The sequence below is a fragment of the Diabrotica undecimpunctata genome, chromosome 5 (assembly GCF_040954645.1).
Source record: "Diabrotica undecimpunctata isolate CICGRU chromosome 5, icDiaUnde3, whole genome shotgun sequence".
Lineage (NCBI taxonomy): Eukaryota > Metazoa > Arthropoda > Insecta > Coleoptera > Chrysomelidae > Diabrotica > Diabrotica undecimpunctata.
The window spans coordinates 101,508,098-101,528,772 of record NC_092807.1 but is presented as its reverse complement, the minus strand read 5'-3'; the positions used below and the strand labels follow the sequence as shown (position 1 = coordinate 101,528,772).

At 33.8% G+C, this 20,675-nt stretch overlaps 2 protein-coding genes across 2 annotated transcripts; both read right to left on the bottom strand.

Annotated features, from left to right (window-relative positions):
- Positions 1–474: 474 nt before the first annotated feature.
- On the bottom strand, positions 475–7,091 carry zda (peptidyl-prolyl cis-trans isomerase zonda). Its single transcript, XM_072532377.1, has 6 exons — positions 6,943–7,091; positions 6,390–6,807; positions 6,053–6,261; positions 5,690–5,984; positions 1,978–2,199; positions 475–712 (listed from the first exon to the last, which is right to left on the bottom strand). The coding sequence occupies exons 2-6, from the start codon at positions 6,768–6,770 to the stop codon at positions 635–637; spliced, it is 1,185 nt and encodes a 394-aa protein (XP_072388478.1). The 5' UTR covers positions 6,771–6,807; positions 6,943–7,091; the 3' UTR covers positions 475–634.
- Positions 7,092–11,734: 4,643 nt separating this feature from the next.
- LOC140441565 (peptidyl-prolyl cis-trans isomerase 5) lies at positions 11,735–17,968 on the bottom strand. The gene is made up of 3 exons (XM_072532376.1): positions 17,718–17,968; positions 17,445–17,652; positions 11,735–12,132 (listed from the first exon to the last, which is right to left on the bottom strand). Exons 1-3 carry the CDS (start codon positions 17,868–17,870, stop codon positions 11,813–11,815), a joined length of 681 nt encoding a protein of 226 aa, XP_072388477.1. The 5' UTR covers positions 17,871–17,968; the 3' UTR covers positions 11,735–11,812.
- Positions 17,969–20,675: the final 2,707 nt, after the last annotated feature.

The following is a 20,675-nucleotide window of genomic DNA, read 5'->3' as shown; positions in this document are numbered from 1 at the left end:
TGTTGTTATATATCAGTTTAACCCAGTAGCAATGCAGATCGATTGATTTGTTTAGAGCAGCGGGTTCAAAACTAAAAATAGCCATTATGATTGCCAACCTCCTTAGGGAGACAGCACTCTAAGAAGCTGTATTAGGCGGGATATTTCAGTTGCTGCTTTTATTTTAAAAATTATAAATAGTAATATTGATTGCCCTTACCGGTTGAACGAAATCAGATTTAATATTCCATAATATTTAGGTTTGCGCCATATCACCACTTTTAATGTCCTCCTTCATCAAACATCATAAGGTGTTAATTTATTATACAGATAAATGAGATTGTTGAATAACTCAGATGTAGATATATTTAATACCGGCTTGAAACAACTTAAGAGGTCTCTTGTTCTTTCATAAGTTTATTATTTTGTTGTTTATTAATGTTTGATTTATGATTTGTTAACATCGAATATCAATATTCAATTAAAACAATTAAATTCTTGTAATGCGTGTATTAAAAGAACAAGAACTATTAAAAATGCCAAATATAACACAAATAGTGATCCACCAACATGTATAAAAATCGTATAAAACATAAACGGTATAAACACAAACACTTCTTGAAACACTCTCTAAGTTGATAATTAAAATTTTTGATTAAATCTTCAAACGGTAAGCGAAAACTCCTGCTGCTCCAACTGCCAGAGCTGCTCCCAATGTAGCCCATACAATAAACTGCAAAAATATATTTAAATTGTCATTTTTGTCGGTATATATAATTTACTTTAATAAAACTATGTTTAGTTAAAAATTTTAACAGGTGCAGCTCCAGTTCAATGTGTTGCCAGTATATAAACCATTCATTAACTCTATTATATTTTACATAGAAAATCCCTAATTACTGAGTCAGAGCTTTTAGAATTGAGGATCATTACATTGCTTAGGTTTTCTCACCATCTATAATATCCTATTATTACCTTCACCCTTATAACAATATGCAGAGGAGGAAGGTCTAGTAAAGCCTCCATAACTGCTGTTGGTGTGCCTTCCTGAGCCCTTGTAATTCCAAGTCTTTCAACCCTGCTTAGTTTGAGGATGGCAATTTTTGCTGTACCTTTGGCCATCATGCCACTGATGCATGTGTAATTGTTGATTATACATCCAATATAACATGTCTGGTTGTAAACATTTTTTTATGAGTATGTTTGGCTATCATTAATGTAGTCACTGTCCTCTTGATTATTATCTGCAGTTTTAAATTTGCACTTTTTAGGTTTAGAAGATTCAATCCCTCTAAACTCCTGTTGAATTTCATGATTTTGGACCTCTGGAGACTTATGTTAAGTACTGCATTTAAAGTTGATTCAGTAACTACAATGATAGCCTGTAGTTACATAATCTCTGACAGTGCTATTAAATTTGTTGTGGGCTAAAATTACCACATTATCCACATAGTAAAAACTCTGGATCTATGTTATCAAAACCAGGAGATTTTTCATTTTTGCTTTTAGAAGCACTGCTTTCAATTCTTCTTCTTTGTGAATGTTGTTTCTATTTTATTCTGTTTTCTATTATTTTCTCATTGATCAAGTAGACTGCATTTTAATATTGATGTTCATATTTCTGATTACTATGTTAAAGTTCATGTATTAAAACCAAGCACCAAATCATATAATTTTACCCTTTGCTGAGGTGCTCACAAAATCGAAAAAACTCCACTTTATTGGCTGCATAAAAAAAGTGTTACTGGAGCTGAAAGTGTTATACTATAAACAACTTAGGGAGTTCTAAAATTGATCACTTATGAGACAAAAATATATGAAAACAAATTCATAAGTTAGAAATACATTAATGCAGTTGTCTCTGAAAATCCAAAAAAATTTTGTATGTGTAAACTGTGAGAAATTTCACACAATGAACATATTTTTGTAAAGATTGAAGAAAACATTTATAAGATTTATTGAAATAGTCTATAAAAATATCAAAAGTCAAATACTGACCTTCCCACCAGAGGATTTTTTAGAAGATTTATTATTAGACTCTGGCTTTGCAGTTCCATTAAACATGCGCTTTGCTAATTCTTTCTCGGAATTTTTCTGTTTCTGTATAAGTTTTGTCATTGCATTGATTTCCTTTTGAATGTCTGGATCGTTAGGTGCATACTCTTTGGCTTTCTGTAGACATTTCATAGCAGTTGTTAAATCATTTTGTCCTTTATAAGCCTGAAAATAGTATACACATTTTAACTATATATTAATTATAAAACACAATTAAGGATGTATAACTACAAGTTAAGAAGGTTAGTTGGTAAGAAGTTCAATAACCATTGTACCGTTAGTTGCAAATCTGGACTGTAAATCTAAGTTGCTCTGATGATACATTATCAGTTCAATTCATTATAGCCTAGTTTATCCAGGAGTTTTAGAATAATTCGTTAATTAGATAAGCAGCAATGATTTTTATAACTGTTTTTATCATCTTATTTAAGAGTAGGTGTAATTTAACTAGGTTTTTATAAATTGAGAAACAGCATGGTAAAAAAAATATATTAAAAAGGATGTGAAATGCATTTGAAATTGTAAACGAATAAGCAATTCAAAAAATAATTACATATATCAGGAAAACTCTGCCATTGCTATTGTTCTAAACCACTGTCACAAGTTTATTTATTTATTTATTTATTTCGACGGTAGAACCATTTACAATAAATACAACAAATGGTAAAAAGTAAAGATCATGTACACAATCAAACAATATAGAATTTTAGAACAATATAGAACAATAAGAAACATCAAACAATAACAACGAAACAAGTAAACAGTTAAAATTTGTACATTAAAACAGTATATCAAATCACAAAAGTTAAAAAAATATATATATATAAAAAAAAAGTTCTGTTGAGAAAGGAGGGTAAATGTACAGTGGTTGGGTCTTGGTGATAGGAGAGGAGATATAACATTGTCATTAGATACCAAGAAATACCCTAGTCGACATTGAGGACACTAACAAATCCTACCCAGTATGGAATAGGTGAGGCTTGGCGCACCCAGGGGGGGGTTTTGGGGGTTAAACCCCCCCCCCCCCCAGGGCATATAAAGTAAACAATATATAAAGAATAGTAGAAAAATGTAACTTGTCTTTCACACACAATACAAAAAATCCAAAACGCTGATTGAATAATTAAATTACCACTTTAAATATGTAGAACACAATAATTATTGTATAAATACACAATAATTAATAATATTTTTCATTATATTTAGATATAGATACCTAATATTAGGCTTATAAAAAATTAGACAGAACGAGTCTGTTGCGAGTAGCATGCGCCTACAGGACTGTATCTGCGGCGGCCTTGTGGACTATCAGGGGTTGTGTTCCTCTGCATGTGTTAGAGCAGTAGAAAAGAAAAGAGACATCTCTATGGGAGAAGAAAGCAGTTGACAACAGCTATAAAAAAAAGAAAGGGAAAGATCAATGGAAAAATGGCAAGAAGAGTGGAACAACAAGGAAGATGTTGCTCAGTGGACAAAGATGCTGATCCCGAGCCTAAGGGACTGGGTAGATTGTCTGTTTTAGGGTGTATCTTCATAGGTTCAGAAAGACAGATGCAGATAAATGCCTATACTGCGAATATTCCGACACTGTTACTCACACAATGCTGGAGTGTAATAGATGTACAGTGGAGAGAAACAGAATGTATAAAGAAATAGGTATGAACCCTGTGACTGTAAGAGATGATCGTAAAGATGACGGGAAATACGGAGGGATGGAATAGTGTTCACAATTACTTTCAAGCAGTCAATAAAAAGAAAGAAGAGGAACAGAAATACCAACCGGGCTAATGACAGAGATAAGATCTAATTACTATTTTAATGGAAATAAGTCGCAATTGAAGGTTAAAATAAGTTTATTGACGTTTGAATTTTTGATCTTTGATCTTGCACTGATAACTTGTTTATACTCCAACAATTAATATAAAAAAGAATAGCGGTTGGTACAGAAGTACATCTAGCCTTCATCGACCTAGAAAAGGCGTATAATACAGTTCCAAGACTTAAATTGTGGCAAGCTTAACAACAACTCGACATTAGTCCATACCTTTTAGGAATAATCACAGAAGTATACAGGGATAACACTACTTACCTAAAAATCGGATATAGACTATCAGAGCCAATAAAAGAAACTAAAGGACTAAAACAAGGATGCAGTATGTCACCCTTACTGTTTAATTTATATATTCAGGCAGCCCTCCAAAATTGGAAAAACCACTGCCAGGGAATGGGAATCCCCATAGGAAATGACGTACTGTTCTCCCTAAACTTTGTGGATGACCAAGTCATCCTAGCTCAAGATTCTTATGATCTAGAATTTATGATAAAGCGTCTATACAAAGACTATTTAAAATAGGGGTTACAAGTCAGCATGAAGAAAACAGAATATTTAGTTATCAATTCAGATGCAAGGTTTGAAGGGTTGATAGACGAGGATGTGGAAATTAAACAAGTGGACAAATTAAAATATTTAGGTGCACTCATTGCTATGAACGGCTTGGGAGAAACCGAAATTAAACACGAAGTAATCAGGGACGTAAAATTGTAGGATGTCTGAACTCCTTATGGTGGGATCACCACATTTCCAAAAGGAACAAAAAAAGAATAGGGCAAACCATGGTTTATTCAGTTCTTTGTTCTATGGCTATGAAGTATGGACAATTAATGCAGACCTGAAGAGAAGATTGTTGACAGTTGAAATGGATGATTTGAGAAGAAGTGCTAGAATATCAAGGCAGGAAAGGAAGACTCGAATCTATAAGAAATAACATGAATGCTACAGAAACGGTCATTGACAGAATAGAAAGAAGAGGTTCAAAATGGTTTGGACATCAATTGAGAATGTCTGACAAACGTTGGCCCCAAAAACTTCACAAATCGAAGCCCCCTGGAAGAAAAAAAAAGAGGTAGACCTCGACGCTCTTGAAATGAAGGAATTAGAAGAGCGATGGAATCGACAGGTTTGGAGGAGGAGCATGCCTTGCACCGGGAGGATTCCCGGAGGAGAACGGGAATACGGCGATAGCCGTCTTCAAAATGTATTGTATTTACAAGTTCGATTAATTTCAAACATCAATAACCTTATTTTAACCTTCAATTTTGGCTTATTCCCATTAAAATAGTAATTACTTTAAAATGCCACAAGAAAATAGCTTCAGAACAATAGATAAGATCTAGATAAGAGAAGGGAGTGTTCCAAAAATGTCGTAAGCCTTACAGTGGCCATCCCACTTTCGGAGTACGGTACGTGCGACAGTCAACTGCGCATAAGTAAGAGAGGGTGGTTTTAGTTGGTAGGTATCTAATAGATAGATACCTGAATAGATACCTGAATCTTCGGAACTGCTATCTTTAGTACTTTCAATTAAACTAAAACCCAAATTGTAGGGACTCAACATGGAGGTAGTATAAAAAAATTTCAAAACCCCCCCCCTAAGACAAATTCTGGGTGCGCCACTGAGGTGAGGATGAGTTTCCAGCACCTTATATTAATATGAATCCCTACTTTGGTTGAGCTCTACCCCATTAATATATGAAATAACTAGATTATTTTTACGTATGATTCTTCTTATATTTAGCTATTGCTGAAGTTCTCTTAATGTCTTCTTTTGAAAATTTTTACACTTCCCTCAATAAATAGTTTTGTAAAAATACTTACCATGGCTTTCCTATAATGTGCTTTAACGTTATTAGGTTGGCATCTAAGTACCACTTGTAAGGAATTAAGGGCAGCACTGTACATTTCCATTTTTATTTGTGCAGCTGCCATATTATTACAAACACTCACTCTGTCTTCCAAAATACTCTGCAAGTCTGAATCTGATATTTCACCTTTAGATTGATCTCCACCCTCCACTTCATCTAAATAATCTAGTGCTCTTCTGTAACACTGAATGGCTATATTGTTTTCTCCTCTAGTATACCACCAATTCCCTCTTTCTCTCTTTTTGTTGCTGAAATTTTCATATATTGAAATATAGTTTATTTAAACTAGCAAAAGGACATGTCATAAAATATTTACCCTTTAACTCTTCTCAAAGTAATAGGCATCATATCAACATCATCGTCTGGTTCAACATTTACTAGCTCTACATCATAGATAACTAAGCTATCTCCTGGAATTTTTGAAGGCAATCCTTTTTTGCCAAAGGCCAGCCTGGGTTCAATTTTTAACCTACATTTTTCTCCAATATTCATAAGTCCTAAGGAAACATCAAGTCCTTGTATTACCTAAAATTACATAAGCAACTTACAAATATAATAATTAGATATATAAACAAAACAAATAGTTAACTGTCAATCAAATTTGGCACTTTTAAATCAAATTTGAGTAAATATTAATAAAAAATAAAAATTACATCAGATTCTCCTAAATTTAGTTCGAAATTATCAGCACTGTCCACTAAAGTCTCATCTTCAAGGTAGCAACTGTAATTTATAATGCACTTTTCGCTTCTTTGTGGTCTAGTGTCTGGTTTACCTTCAGCAATGATCTTTTTCATAATAGCCCCACTGCCAAGAAGATCAACCCATTCTGGTTTAGGTTCTTCAGGTTCCTTGCTTTTTTCTTTTTCTTCTTCGGGTATATTTTCAATTTCATCGTTTTTACTGATATTGTCTTCACTTGAGCTAATTGGTTCTAGGTCGGGTATGTCAGATTCTTCTAGAATGTCTTTGCTGGAATCAAGGGAAATTACACTGTGGGAGGATTTTTCGTGTTCAATGAATGCTTCGGACATCTTAACCGTTCGTATTTTCTGTTTCTTGATTGAATCGCTAGAAAAATTATTATATTAGGCCCGTTTTTTATAAAGACCAGAAACAAGTGAAAATAACCTAATCTTATCTCTAATAATTTGACGTAAATACAAATTAAATTGATCAAAAGTAAAAGTAAAACAGAATACTCACAAAAATAATTATTTTTTCATCATAAAAATATTTTTTAATATTACTGAAATTTTTATTTCGTTTTTTGGTGTCTGACAACTTATTTTTTATTGGGTTTAAGGTTATGAGTTATGAACTTTAGACAGATTAGAGTTGGGCGTTATTTTTGTTCATGGTCATGCGATTTTTTAACTGAACTTTAACTACGGTATTTTGAAACGTAGCCCTGTTCTACATTCTACATTTTATGTATGAAGAATTGACGCAGACAAACGAGACTTCATTAATGTACTAAACATTTTCTAGACATTTTTACAATACTAAACTTAAGATTGCGTAAGTACAAGGAATTCTTCATGAATCAAATCAATCTTCGTCTGATTATAAAAAAATAGTATTGATTTACTGATTATTCTGCAATAAACCATCTAAATAGGTACATAACTAGACTTTATACATGTATATTATATGCATAACTGTATTTCTAATTGTTAGGTCGATCACTATGACAGCAGAAGAATTTTTCAAAAGGATAAAAAGAGCATCTTCTTAAAGAAGTGACGTCTCCCTATGGAGGTTGGCATGTTGGCAATCATAATGGCTATTTTTATTTTTGAACTTGCTGCTCTAAACAAATCAATCGATCTGCATTTACACTGAATGGTATGTAGTCTGATGTCCATAGTACCACAGTACATACTGATGTCCAAATTAAGATTTCTGCACGTTAGGGGTGGCTTCATTCGTATAAATGCTAATCTGGCAATCTCTATTCGCCTGTTTATTTCTGCAGTATGATCATTGGTTTCATTGATGAAGGTTCCCAAGTACCTACTGATATTTGTCTACTTGATCTATCACGTTACCATTAATTGTTAATATTGTGGTGTATATTTTGTGTTTTTTTTGTCTATTAGCATACCTATATTTTGTTTTTTTAGCGTTTATAGTAATTCCCATCTCAGCGCTATTCAGACTTAAGCTTTCGATTAGTTAACGGTAACTCCCGCTTTGATATTATTAAACGTGTTTTTGAAAATTTCTTGAGAATATAAGTTAAACAACATGGGTGATAAAACGCATCCCTGTATAGCTCCTCTCTCCGTTCGGCTGGCGGAGATAAGAATACGGCCGAGGCAATTTACCCTGCCTGTCGTAAGAGGCGACTAATGGGAAGGAAATGAGAAGTGGAGAGCCGTTGTTTGAGGTGTCGGGTTTGTAGAATCGCACGCAGGGCGCTTCGGCGTTACGGTCACCGGTCTACACTCCTAGTGTCCGAGACGAGACTCTCGTGGGACCACTCTACTCTCATTTCCACAAGAACCAGATGAGGTTGAACGAGCTGTGACTCTGACGCACTCCTTCCCCATTAAGGGTGCTGAGACATGACACGTACCCACCTTGGGAGATACAAGAGTGATAGAGGAAAGATCCTCGGCGGTTACCTGTCTACGTGCGAGGTAGAATTCCTCTACCTGTGTTCACCTTTCCGCCCGGGGGGAATAACGGACGGGCGTTCGTAATCGCAACACAGGTACTACAGGGAGGGTGGAGCCCCGCGATGCTTCGTGCAACGCGCTACCCTCATAATGGTGTCGGACTCGTAGTCCGTGTTCCCTCTAATGTTTTTATTGGAGTAAACACGAATATATTCAATGTATAGCTCCTCTACAGCTCTTTATTTCGTCTGACTGTTGCCCATCAATTTGAACTATGGCACTTTGGTTCCAATATAATGTTTGGATTATCTTTATGATGCTATTCATAAGTATTGATATTAATTTTTCATGTCGTACTCTATTGAAAGCTTCTTTGTAGTCAATAAAACACAAGTGTAGGTCAACGTTTACATCTCAATATCGCTGAATCAGTATGTGTTGATGGCAAATAGTCCTTCTCCAGTATCCATTCCATTTCGGAACCTGAACTGCATCTCATTAATCTCCTCTAACTTTTCATAGATTCGCTTGCGTAATACTTTAAGCAGTACTTTTAAAGTATGGTTCAAGAGGCTCAGTGTTCGATAGTCAGAGCACTCTTTTGCTGCTTGTTTTTTAGGGATAGTTACAAACGCTTACTTTAGCCACTTTTGCGGTATTATTCCAGTATCGTACACCGTGTTAAACAAATCTGCCAATACTTCCAAGTTATTCTCTTCCGCTAGTTTTAACAGTTCTACAGGTATTTTGTCTAATCCAGCTGAATAATTGTGTTTAGAGCTTTTGATAGCATATTTTATTTGAATCGTCTATTATCAAAGGTGACAATCTCTTCACAATGACATTTCCCACAGTGAGGTATAAATCATATTCTTACCACTTACTATTATTAAAAATTTCTTGACAGATCATAACATTGGATTTGCTTTAACGATTTTCGTTAGTTGTATCGTGTTTTAATTACAATTAAATCGAAAATTCATGAGAATAAAATGGAAATTTCCGAGATTGATAGTAGCTATAAAACTTTGTAGATATAGATCGAACTACGCCTAAAAAATTGGGCATGTTTACATGAAAAATTTATAAGCTAAGAAATCCAATTTGGTTTTTTTATAATTAAGGTATCATGACAAACGTTTTTATTATGCGATTATCCTTTCACTTTTCTACTTGTTACTATTTTTATTCTACTTATTGAAGATAATACGCAATTTTAATAGACTATAATAATCCATACTACACTAGAAATAGTTTCGTATGTGTTAAAAGATTGAATAAATAAGGACAGGATGCACCATTGTGATATTATTAACACTTGTTGTTGATCTCTTTATATAATCTAAACCAAATTTCTTAATGTAATAAATATGATACTGTAGTCCCTATTTTAGTATCTTAATAAAATATATTTATAATTTTGAAAATTAAGAAGCTTTTTCTTTTACAATGTTAACTATGACTATGAAAATATAATATGTGCTTTAATAAAAGAGTCGATTTAAATTTTCAGCATGTTATTTCCAAAATAGTAGTTAGTTACTTGTGCTGTCAAAAAAGCAGTTTTAAACGTTTTAGATCGTTTGTAATGTGAAAGTTTTAATTCAGTGTTTTTTAGGCTTATTTCAAATGTTTGTTGTCAAAAAATCAAACAATTTCAAAAAATCGGAATTTTGTGATATATAGATTTTGAATATTAGGCTCTAACAAAGGAAACTCAATAGTGACTTAGTCAGTGGAAGTGATAAATTTTATTGATCTCATAAAATCATGTTCATATTCAATCTCCCTCTTCTCATCTTGCCTTATCTTCTTTCTTGGTCCTGGCTTCCATCAGCGCATCCACCGTGCTCCTGTTCTTTCTGAAACTGTACTGCCGGGGTGACAGCCCGCCTGACTCTTCAATCACTGTGTCTATTCGCCCTCTTAGGAGCCTCTCGAATAATTTACCTATGCACGACAGAAGACAAACTGGTCGATACTTGTCTCCCCCATTTGGGAGTAGCACGAGCCTCGAGATCTTCCAATTTGCCGGAAATCGCTGAGTTTCAAGCAGTACATTCATGTGGTCCAAAAGCCACGTCGGCTCCATACTGCCAATGTGTTTCACCGCTTCTAGTGGTATTCCATCGAGTCCCGGAGCCTTTCGTGTCTTTAGGGCACTCAACGCTTCGTTGAGTTCGTCTACGGTAAAAGCATTGTTTAAAAGGTACAGCTGGCTCAGCTTCGGCGTCCCACTGCAGTCCATGCCAATGACCGGGTGGAAATAGCTCTCGGGTAACCTCAAGCTTCCTGTCCAGTGGCATCTCATACAGAGGGTACAGCTTGAACTGATTTATTACGATTTTGTACCCGTGACCCCAAACGTCCTCATCCAACTTGTCACACAGTTCTCTCCAGTGCCTCTTTTTCTCGGCTCGGATCATTCTGTTCAGTTCCTTCTTTCGCGCATTGTATACCATATCCATTCTGCTAGCCTCGGTTACTTCTCCTCTATCTCTTGCCCTCGTAGCCTGTCTTCTGATGGCAATGCATTCCTTCCTCTTATTGGCGATCTCTTCGCACCACCAATAAGGCATTTTTCTTTTTTCATCTATCCTGTTTATGCAATTTCTCATAGTCTCTCTTATTATTGATTCAAGTCCTTCTGCCGATGGCATCTTCTCCCCTCTATCAACCATCTAAAATACCCATCAAACGCTAGCCAGTCCGTTCTATCTCCACCTCTGCTTCCTGTTTGGTTCGCTGATGACTCCACGTTGGTAGACAATAGTTTCTAGGGTAGTCAGAGAACCACTGATTTTCTGCTGGTACCTCGTTATTTTTATATAGCTCGCCACAGTAGTTTCAAAACGTTTAAAATATTTCGTCAGTATCGGTCTTTAGACTACCTTACCCTACCTTATTTATCTATTACAGACCACGTTTGAAATTTAAATTCTCTGGTAAGGAGTTTGATCTTCTGAAATAAATTCCTCGATTCATTTCGACAGCCATGTTCCTCTATCTCTCTGCATATTTGAGAAATGTAATCAGCTTTGTCTTTGCGACACTGTTTTCTGATTTCTTTCAAAAACGCTCTGTATTCATCGTTTGTTCCGTATCTACTTTTATGTTCTTTTCTGCGTTGAATCATAGTCCACATATTATCGGATATCCACGGCTTACGATCACTATCTACTTGGTCTAAAGAAAGAGCTTCTTCTAGGTTTTGTTGGAAGTCATTGATTTTTGATGGATTTAGAGACATGACTTTTCTTAGGGGTCTTCTTTTGGGAACTTTAAAATGATCTTATTAGGATGTAGTCCATTTGATTTCTTGTTGGGTAGGGTATTGGTGGATATACGAAATAAATATAAAATAAAAATAGCAGTAAAAAAATTACCTAATTTATTTAAAAAAGGACATTAGGTACATATAAAGCTAAAATTACTGGAATTATTTACAAGATTTAATCTCTAGCATCTGCCTTCTCTACACTAAAAGGTTCATCTACACTTATGGCACCGCAATCAGAGATAACTACATCTTTACGTGGTTTATCACGACTATCAGTTTCTGTTGCTTCAATCTTCTTAACAACATCCATTCCCTTCAAAATTTTACCGAACACAACGTGACGTCCGTCCAGCCAGGAAGTTTGTTTTGTGGTGATGAAAAATTGTGAGCCGTTAGTGTCCTTTCCAGCATTAGCCATTGACAGCCAACCAGCACCGAAATGTTTCAGTTTGAAGTTTTCATCGGCAAAGCGTTCTCCATAAATACTGCGACCTGTAAAACAAAATTACTATTTAGTATTATGTGAGAACAGATTATAAGATGAAAGAACATATAAAAATATCATAATAATCGAATAAAAACGTTTGAATAAGGAAATAAGAGGGGAATAAAAAAAACTGGCCAGAATAAAAATTGCAAAGGACTGGTATATTTTGTACATACTTATGAACAAATTAAAGAATTGAAAAGAAAAGTACTTTAAAAGAGTGCAAAAAATATAATTCCTGGGTGAGCGCCATCTTTCGGCTTACAAAGCCATATTAAGAGCTATGGTCAAATTTTAAAAAGTACCACTACTAAAGGGATCCCATTGTTCAAAAAGAGAAACAAATTTTTTCATCAAAATCTAAAAATTTTTTTTAAAAAGTCTTTTTATAAAGGACACAAAGCACAAAAAACACATTGAAGGTTAGGTTATGATACAAGTGCAAGCACATATCCACTTGGACAGTGCTGAGGTTACATGCAGACTTATTCTAATCAATGACAGTAGCAGTTCTCAGTATAGTCGTTTGAATTTCATTATAAGAAAAATGGCTTTATTTACAGGAACACATAAAATAACAATTCGAGAGATGATGACTTACTTGTTATTTCATGAACAATTCTCAGTTTTGTGAGAAGCAGCCCTTGGATCTTGGATTCAAACAGTAAAAGAAAAGAAAATGCATACCTACATAATGATACCACCTCAAGGCCTCATGGAAAACGAATTTGATGTAAGAACGCATTCGAGCGAGCAAATATTGCATTAGATAACAACGTGATTCAAATACAAGCAGTCACAGCAAAACATTGATGCGATTGGTCAGCTAATTAAGGATGACCGCCGTGTAACATACCGGGAGATAGAAGCATTTTTGGGCATTTCAAAGACCTCGATCCAAAAGATTTTACATGAAGAACTGGGTGTTATGAAGTTGGTTTCCCATGGGATCCCTCATTTGCTCACAGAAGAGCAAAACGCGGTTCGCGTCAACTGGTATCGAAATACATTGGAACTGTTCAACAAAGGAAACTCAAAAAACGTTCATAGTATTGATAGTGGCAATGAATCTTGGATTTACTCCTACGGAAAATAAACGCCAATCCACTGTGTGGGTGTTTCACGATGAGGAAAAACCAACAAAACTGATCCGTTCTCGAAGTGTGTCAAAGAAAATGGTCGCTCACTGCCTTTCTCTGCAGACCAAATACCCTGTCAGTGTCAGCTGCATGACCTCAGACAAGGATAGAGTATGAAAGATGTGAGTGGAATATGGAGTGATAGGTAGTACATATAATTCTCCAGTGAGACTTATTTTGAAAGGTTTCTCAAAATAAAGAGATTGCACAAGTTATGAATATCTGGGTTCCATTGTAATTTTAGGCCCAAAAGAATCTCACTGACTCCATCATTCATATCATCTACATCTCTAATTGTGAAAATTACTTGTTTAATTTTAATGTTATTCAGAGCCAATCTATTTGCAGCAAACCATTGTCGTCAGTCCTGTGCCATGCCACCTGGAACCCTCCATCACATCCCCAATATTTTCAGCTGCAAAGGCCTTAGTGTCATCTGCAAATGTTCCATGTTGGGACCCATTTGCGACAATGTTATGTTGAGAATATATGAACCAACAACGAGTTATATCCGTATTATATCAATATTATGGTTTCCACAATACCAAGTTCATTCTACTACATTCAAGATATTGCAGAACAAATTTTTAAGATATTGTGCATATAAATTAAACATACTCATTATTAATCATGATTATACAGATATTTTAAAAACACTCAACATATGTTTTCACTGTACAAATTATGGTATGCATTCACCCATTAAGTGACCACTGAAAATTATAAATCGGAACAATTTAGAAATATTTGATGTCTCCTTGGCTTCATTTAAAAGTCGGATAAAAAGAGCTTGACAAGTTATAGGTACTTTTTTATTTATTTATAATGAATATTTTAATTTCACTTAGTTTGTAAGCAATTACAGAGATTGATTTTTATACTGAATGTTAACATACATATTTTTTTGTAATAGGGATAATCCCGTATATTAATAAATAAAATAAAATATTACAAAGAACAAATTATAGCAAATTATGCAAAAATACAAAGATTGCACTGGCCAGGTCACCTTATAAGAATGGATAAGAAAAATCCAAGTAGAACGCAGGTGGAACTGGTGGGATGTGAGGTGGATAGATGAAGTGAGAATCAATGCTAGAGAGATATTGAGGATGGATAACTGGAGGAGAGCAGCTGATGAAAGGGATGCTTGGAGGCAGATGTTGTGTGAGACCAGGGCTTGATATGGGTCGTAGGCTATTAGAAAGAGAGAGAGCACAATCTCCTGACTTAAACACAATTAAAAATTTGTGTGGAGTATAATATATTCGTTTGCAACTGTTTCCAAATAAACAATGGCGAATAGACAAAATCAGTCAAATTTGTCAAATCACTAATAATGAGTATTCTATAAACTATTCGATACTTTTAGTTTTTATTATTAATCAATTTATTAAATACCTTTTGTTTTAATATCTAAAATTAAAAAAACTTAAAAACAGTTGATTGTTTCACTTTTATAACACTTAATTTCGTCATGATTGATATCTATAATAAAAATATAACAATTTTTATCTTAAATGTTACTTTTTTATTGAAGGTCAATGTAATTTACTGAAATATCGCTTTAATTACTTATTATCACAAAATGATTCAAATGACTTGGTAACAGACCTGAATCTGTCTATAGAGAATGTCAAATTACTGGAATCTTTTCTCAACAAGTGGAACTAATTGACACATATTTTTCTGTGAAAGAAATGTATACTTTTGTACATTAGCAAGAAGAGCTTAAAGGAACACATTGTTCAAATGCATGGAAGTTGTTTATAGGCAGTTATCTAATAAGCTTTCAAGGTTTTTTTCTTGATAAACTTCCACCAATTTCTACTTTATATTTGACACAAACAAAAAAAAACTATGAGAATGTAAAAAAGTATTACTTCTAAATGATAATTAATAAGCATACAAATATACACATTAAATTGGATCCTGGAAGAATATGTCTGCATCGATGAAACCCTATTACCCTTTAGGGGACGCTTAGGGTTTAAACAGTACATTAAGTCAAAAAGACACAAATATTGTGTAAAAATTTTTGAAGTATGTTCTAGATCTGGATATACTTACAATTTCAAAGTATATGCAGGGAAAGAAAATAGTTCCAACGTCACTCTAGAAAGTGTTGTACTGTATCTTATGGAGGATTTAATACATCAAAGAAGAACATTGATAACCGACAATTGGTATACAAGTTTACCGCTAGCAAAAAAAATGTGGTCCGTCGATACACACCTGATAGAAACTGTTCGAAAAAATCAAAAATATTTACCCCACGAAGTAGTAGCTGCAAAATTAAACAAAGGGCAGATTGCTTCTATGGAAAATGATGATGTAGTGACCATTACGAACTGGAAAGACAGAAGAAATATTTATATGCTCTCTACTAAACACAGAAATGAAATGATCAAAGTATCTTGTAATCGACAAACTAAACTGAAACCCAAGGTGGTAATAGATTATAATAAAGGCAAAGCGGCAGTAGACTTATCTGACCAAATGGGAGCGTATTCCAACCCCCTTAGGAAAAGCATAAAATGGTTTTAAAAAGTGGGGTTTGAATTATTATTAACAACATCAGTTATAAATTCTTTTTTAATATATAAGCTTAATAATAGCTATAAGCTATACCTATAATGGAACCACCACAGTACCACGAAGAGTGTCAAATAATCACCATCAGCTTGAACACAAGGCAGACGGAAGTAAACATCAATGAAGATTTGCAAAAACTGCTACAAAAAAAATAGTGAGCAACACGGCCGTCAGTATGCTATGAACAAAACTAAAATGGTAGACACCTTTTGCAAAAGCTGTGACAATGAACCTTTTCTGTGTATAGGTTGTTTTAATGAATTACATAGAACTTAAATAACTTTTTTTATTGGTTGTTTTACATTATTTGATTTTTCTGTTGTTGAAAAACATATTTGTATCAATAAATATTATCCCAAAGTGTAAATAACGTTTTTGACTTATATGGGACCACATTTGTCATATTCCATAAATCGCACAAATTGTGTATACAGCACATAGCTTGTAGGTCTGGTTGGTCCATTCCCATGGTTATTTAATACTAAATAAACACCAACGGCTCGGTACGTATCGGAATAAATGTTGGCCCTATGCAAAAGTGTTGCCCTATGTTAATGCAAAACTTGCGTTGGTCTCTTTGGACCAATGTGGCCTATTGAAGCAACATCAGCGATGGTCCCATCAGACCAACATGGCAGGGAACGTGTTAAAATTACAGATTACTTTTTAAAGAAAATTTGAGGGATATGAGTGGAGAGCATCAGCAAAGATTTCACAAGAGTGTTAAAATTATATCTACTTAAACAATGCAACACTATTTATATGACACACAATAAAACAAATGTGCATGTTTGAGGACTTTGTTGGTACATTTATTTGTCTATGTGTAGTGTATTTTATTGTTCTAAGTTAATCCAAGTTTCATTAATTTGCTAGAAAAATATAAATTAAAAAGTTAACATTTATTTAAGTCAAATTCACCATTCATTATGGTTTTTTAATATGGCCCAAACTTAAACCTGCAAAACTATTACATTTATCTTTTTGCACATTTTAAAAGCACTAACTAAAAAAATTCAATCAACAAAAAAATTTCATTAATTTTCACTTAATTTTAGCTATTTCCAAAAACATTTTAATACTACTTGTGATATACTAAATCACACAAATGATATAAATTTTAACCATAATTAAATAATTACAGTAACTAATGCAAATGATCCAATAAAAATGTGACAAGAGTTATTAGTCTTTTTTTGTTCTTTCTTATATAATGGCTCTCATCTGGAGCAATTTACCAGCTCCATACTTTGGAATTTCAGATGATAGACACTCCTGGAGATTCCAACTATTCTTCATATCAGATACACTATATAGATATTGATATCAAACAGGAACTGCTTTTTCACTGAACATTAAAACAATGCAAACAAAGTAGCCTTTTCTTGCTCCCATACAAGAAAGCACAAGAATTACCAAAAAGTCCAGGAAGAAATTGTGATAACCAATAAGGCAGTTATAAAAAAGTATACAAAAAAGAAATAAGGAAAGAAGGGTAAAATAAATAGAGGTTTAAACCTATAATCAAAAATGCAATTCTAGTTTATAAAGAAATATTCTGACATTGTTGTTCTTCAACTTACCTCCAGTACCATCTCCTTTAGTGAAGTCACCACCTTGAATCATGAAATCTCTAATAACTCTATGGAATTTACTGCCTTTGTATCCTTCACCGGCTGGTTTAAGTGCTAATTCTTTGAAATTCTTTGCTGTCCTTGGCACTGTCTTTCCAAACAATCCGATTTCAATGCGGCCTATTGGCTCGTCACCGATTGTGATGTCAAACCAAACCTATATCATTTTTTGAGTAAAAGTGTGTAGGCATAAATTAAAAATAGAATTTTTTAAAAACTTACCTTATCGGTTACTTTTGGACCTTTTTTCGACGAATCATCGCTTTTTACATAGGCTAAAACGGCTACAAAAGCCAAAGTAACTAATAAAACTTTCATCGCTGCTTTGTAGCCGATCTTATCCCTTATGAGCCGGTGAAGTAAGAGAAAGCTCATAAAATATTGGTGAACAGTCAACTGGAATTGAACCTCTTAAAATTTACACAACGGGACTGGAGATAAACTAATAAAAATTTGAAATACCCATTCGGATTTCTCTTTCTTGTATACTTCGAAAAATGATTTGGAGAGTAGGACAAAACATCAACTAATGCTTGAAACGTTAACCAATTATAAGCCGCCACGGTCAGCTGGTGCCGAGTGATATCCCTTTCTCTTTTTATCTAATAACAAAGCGATAGGCACAATCTTAAGATGAAAAGCGGTTTAATTTAAATTCAAACTGTTAAATTATTTTTAACACCAGATTATTGACCTGAAATATTTTTTATTTGTTGGAAGGTCAATGTCAAAAATATGCTGAGTTGTAATGTTAGCAACAAAGACCATTAAAAAATCTAGTAAACAAAAGTCGCCAATCTGAAGTCTTGTGCATAAGTTGAAACAGGGACGGACTTATGAAATAATTGTATGAGAAAATTAACTAACGGTAAATGAACAGTACAGTACCTGTTAATGTGCAAGAACTCAAAAAATACTAATAATTGAACCCCCAGTTAGTCATTTTTTTATTGTACAAATTGTTTGGAGACAGTATAAAACTTGTTTTTTTTTACCAGAAACATTTTACTTCGTACTGATTTGCATATTGAATTATCAGAAACTTTGGGAACAACTTTATGTATTCATTCACATTAATAATGTATGGATTGAGTGGATGAACGGGAGTCGACTATATACCTAAAGATGTAAAATACTTAAATTAGTATATTCTCTTTATTTCAGAGGGATATTTAATTATTTGGTATATCAATAGAAAGGGTACTGTTAGCAACCGCAGATGCTGGTTTGGTCTCTATGTACATACATAACAGATAAAATTACACCTGTGGGAGTGTGCTATGATACATAATGTCTTCTAAAAACATGCGAACCATCTGGAAGAAGTTATACATCGAGTCATGCAGTAAATGAATCATATTGTTACAAATATAATCCTCCCCGCAATTGATTCTAGGTATTCGGCGTTCTGTTTAGGAAGTAAACAGATCGACACGTAATTATCAAAATTCAGTTTATTTCTGAGAAAAATTTAATAATTCAAGTCTTTTTGAGTGTCTAAATAACCGAGTTAGTCTAAGAGCACTAAGCGGAATTACATCAATGTCCTGACATTATCACAGAATAATAAAACAATCAGAATGCCCACTCTGCTTGTCAAGATAAGTACGCGCATCTCGTTTGCGCAGACAATGTATTAAAAATTTCAGTGGTAGCGTGTGTTAGAGTGTTCACTGTTTGTGATTATTGTTACATACGAGGGGTCTAGATTCAAAACCGGACATTTCCACTATATGTCATTTTGGGTAAACTAAAAAAACAATTTACAACTTTACTTTTTAATATATTTTAGATTTTTTTTTCTTCTGTCAATTTTTAAAAACAATTAAAATCATCCTGTTATAAATTTTAAAATATAGGATAAGGCGTAAACTAGAGAAAAAGGAATAAAAATTGGAAATGTCCATTTTTGCATCCAAACTGCTCAATTATATGTCCCTTAATATCTATATGTGATTGGAGAAAATATATGGGTAATAAAATAAAAGAAAATACTCATTTAGAGGAAAGGATTTATTTTATATACTAAAGTAGAAACCCTCAATTTAGAAGAGTGATATCATAGTTTAAACGCGGAATGTCCTCAAATTTAAATGGACACAGCGGCCCTCGAAAACTGCCTGTTTTCTCGATTGCAATTTGCGTTTCCTCATAAGAAATTACAGAATATATAAAGTAGTATATTTATTTGTTCTTCTCTATAGTAGACTTGACCAGAAGTTGTCGAACAGTGTAGCCAATTCTTGTTCACAAGTAGTAATTATGATCATACAAAACCTGTATTCTTCCATGCAGCGATTATTACCGTCATAAAAATACAAAAAACCTGATCTTTTCAATAGTAAAAATTAAGCACAAAATTGTAATGAAATAAATTTTATTTATATGTTCCGTTTGGTTACATATTTAAATTTATAAAATAAAAATCGATATTTTAAAACAATATTTTTCAATCGTTTGGCAACTTTGGAATTAGCGAGGGAACTCCGTTTCAATTCAGATCCACAGAAAGCCGTCAAACTAGTTTTTGTCGAGCGAGTGCCCATCAACAATAGGTTATTTACATTGGCGTATCTGAGAGTAGGGTATTTTATGCGATAAGTTTGTGTTATTGATAAAACGTGTTATTGATAATACGAGTGTTATAGTTTGTCGTTTTATAGTAAATGTTTAGTTATATTCTGTGATTATTTGGTTTGAGTTTTATTGGAGTTGGACGAAAAACCGAGTTGTTCCAAGAGAAGACTGCAAAATTCTGATGTTGATTCCAAAAATGAAATGCCGCAAAAGAGATGGAAAATGTTAACGTCCGAAGAGAAGGTAATAATACGAAACGTTTATGAAGCAATTGTCGACAGAAAAATGGAATTAAATGTTAGCCAAGCGGTCGACATTTGTAGGAGTTTAAGAAAAGTATCCGTTAGCTGTATTTATCGTGTACTTAAAAATACATCGGAAAATAAAAAGCAAGAAAAAGGTAAAACTAGAGGTAGGAAAAGCATTGTTTTGGATGACGAGACAAGGAATATTATACATCGAAAAATTCATTCATTTTATTTTCGGAATGAAATTCCAACACTGAAAAATATTTCTCAAGAGCTCGAAGACGATGACTCCTTACCCAAGATATCTCGTAGAGTCTTAACCAGGACCATGCGTGAAATGAACTTTCGATATGTA

Excerpts from the sequence above, each read along its gene's own strand:
- zda (XM_072532377.1), bottom strand. The coding sequence starts at position 6,770 with ATGTCCGAAGCATTCATTGAACACGAAAAATCCTCCCACAGTGTAATT. Across the intron at positions 2,200-5,689 it reads CACATTATAGGAAAGCCATG|GCTTATAAAGGACAAAATGA; the intron begins GTAAGTATTTTT and ends TACTATTTTCAG. Across the intron at positions 713-1,977 it reads AAAAATCCTCTGGTGGGAAG|TTTATTGTATGGGCTACATT; the intron begins GTCAGTATTTGA and ends ATATTTTTGCAG.
- LOC140441565 (XM_072532376.1), bottom strand. The coding sequence starts at position 17,870 with ATGAGCTTTCTCTTACTTCACCGGCTCATAAGGGATAAGATCGGCTAC. Across the intron at positions 17,653-17,717 it reads GTCCAAAAGTAACCGATAAG|GTTTGGTTTGACATCACAAT; the intron begins GTAAGTTTTTAA and ends AAAATGATATAG. Across the intron at positions 12,133-17,444 it reads TAAAGGAGATGGTACTGGAG|GTCGCAGTATTTATGGAGAA; the intron begins GTAAGTTGAAGA and ends TTTGTTTTACAG.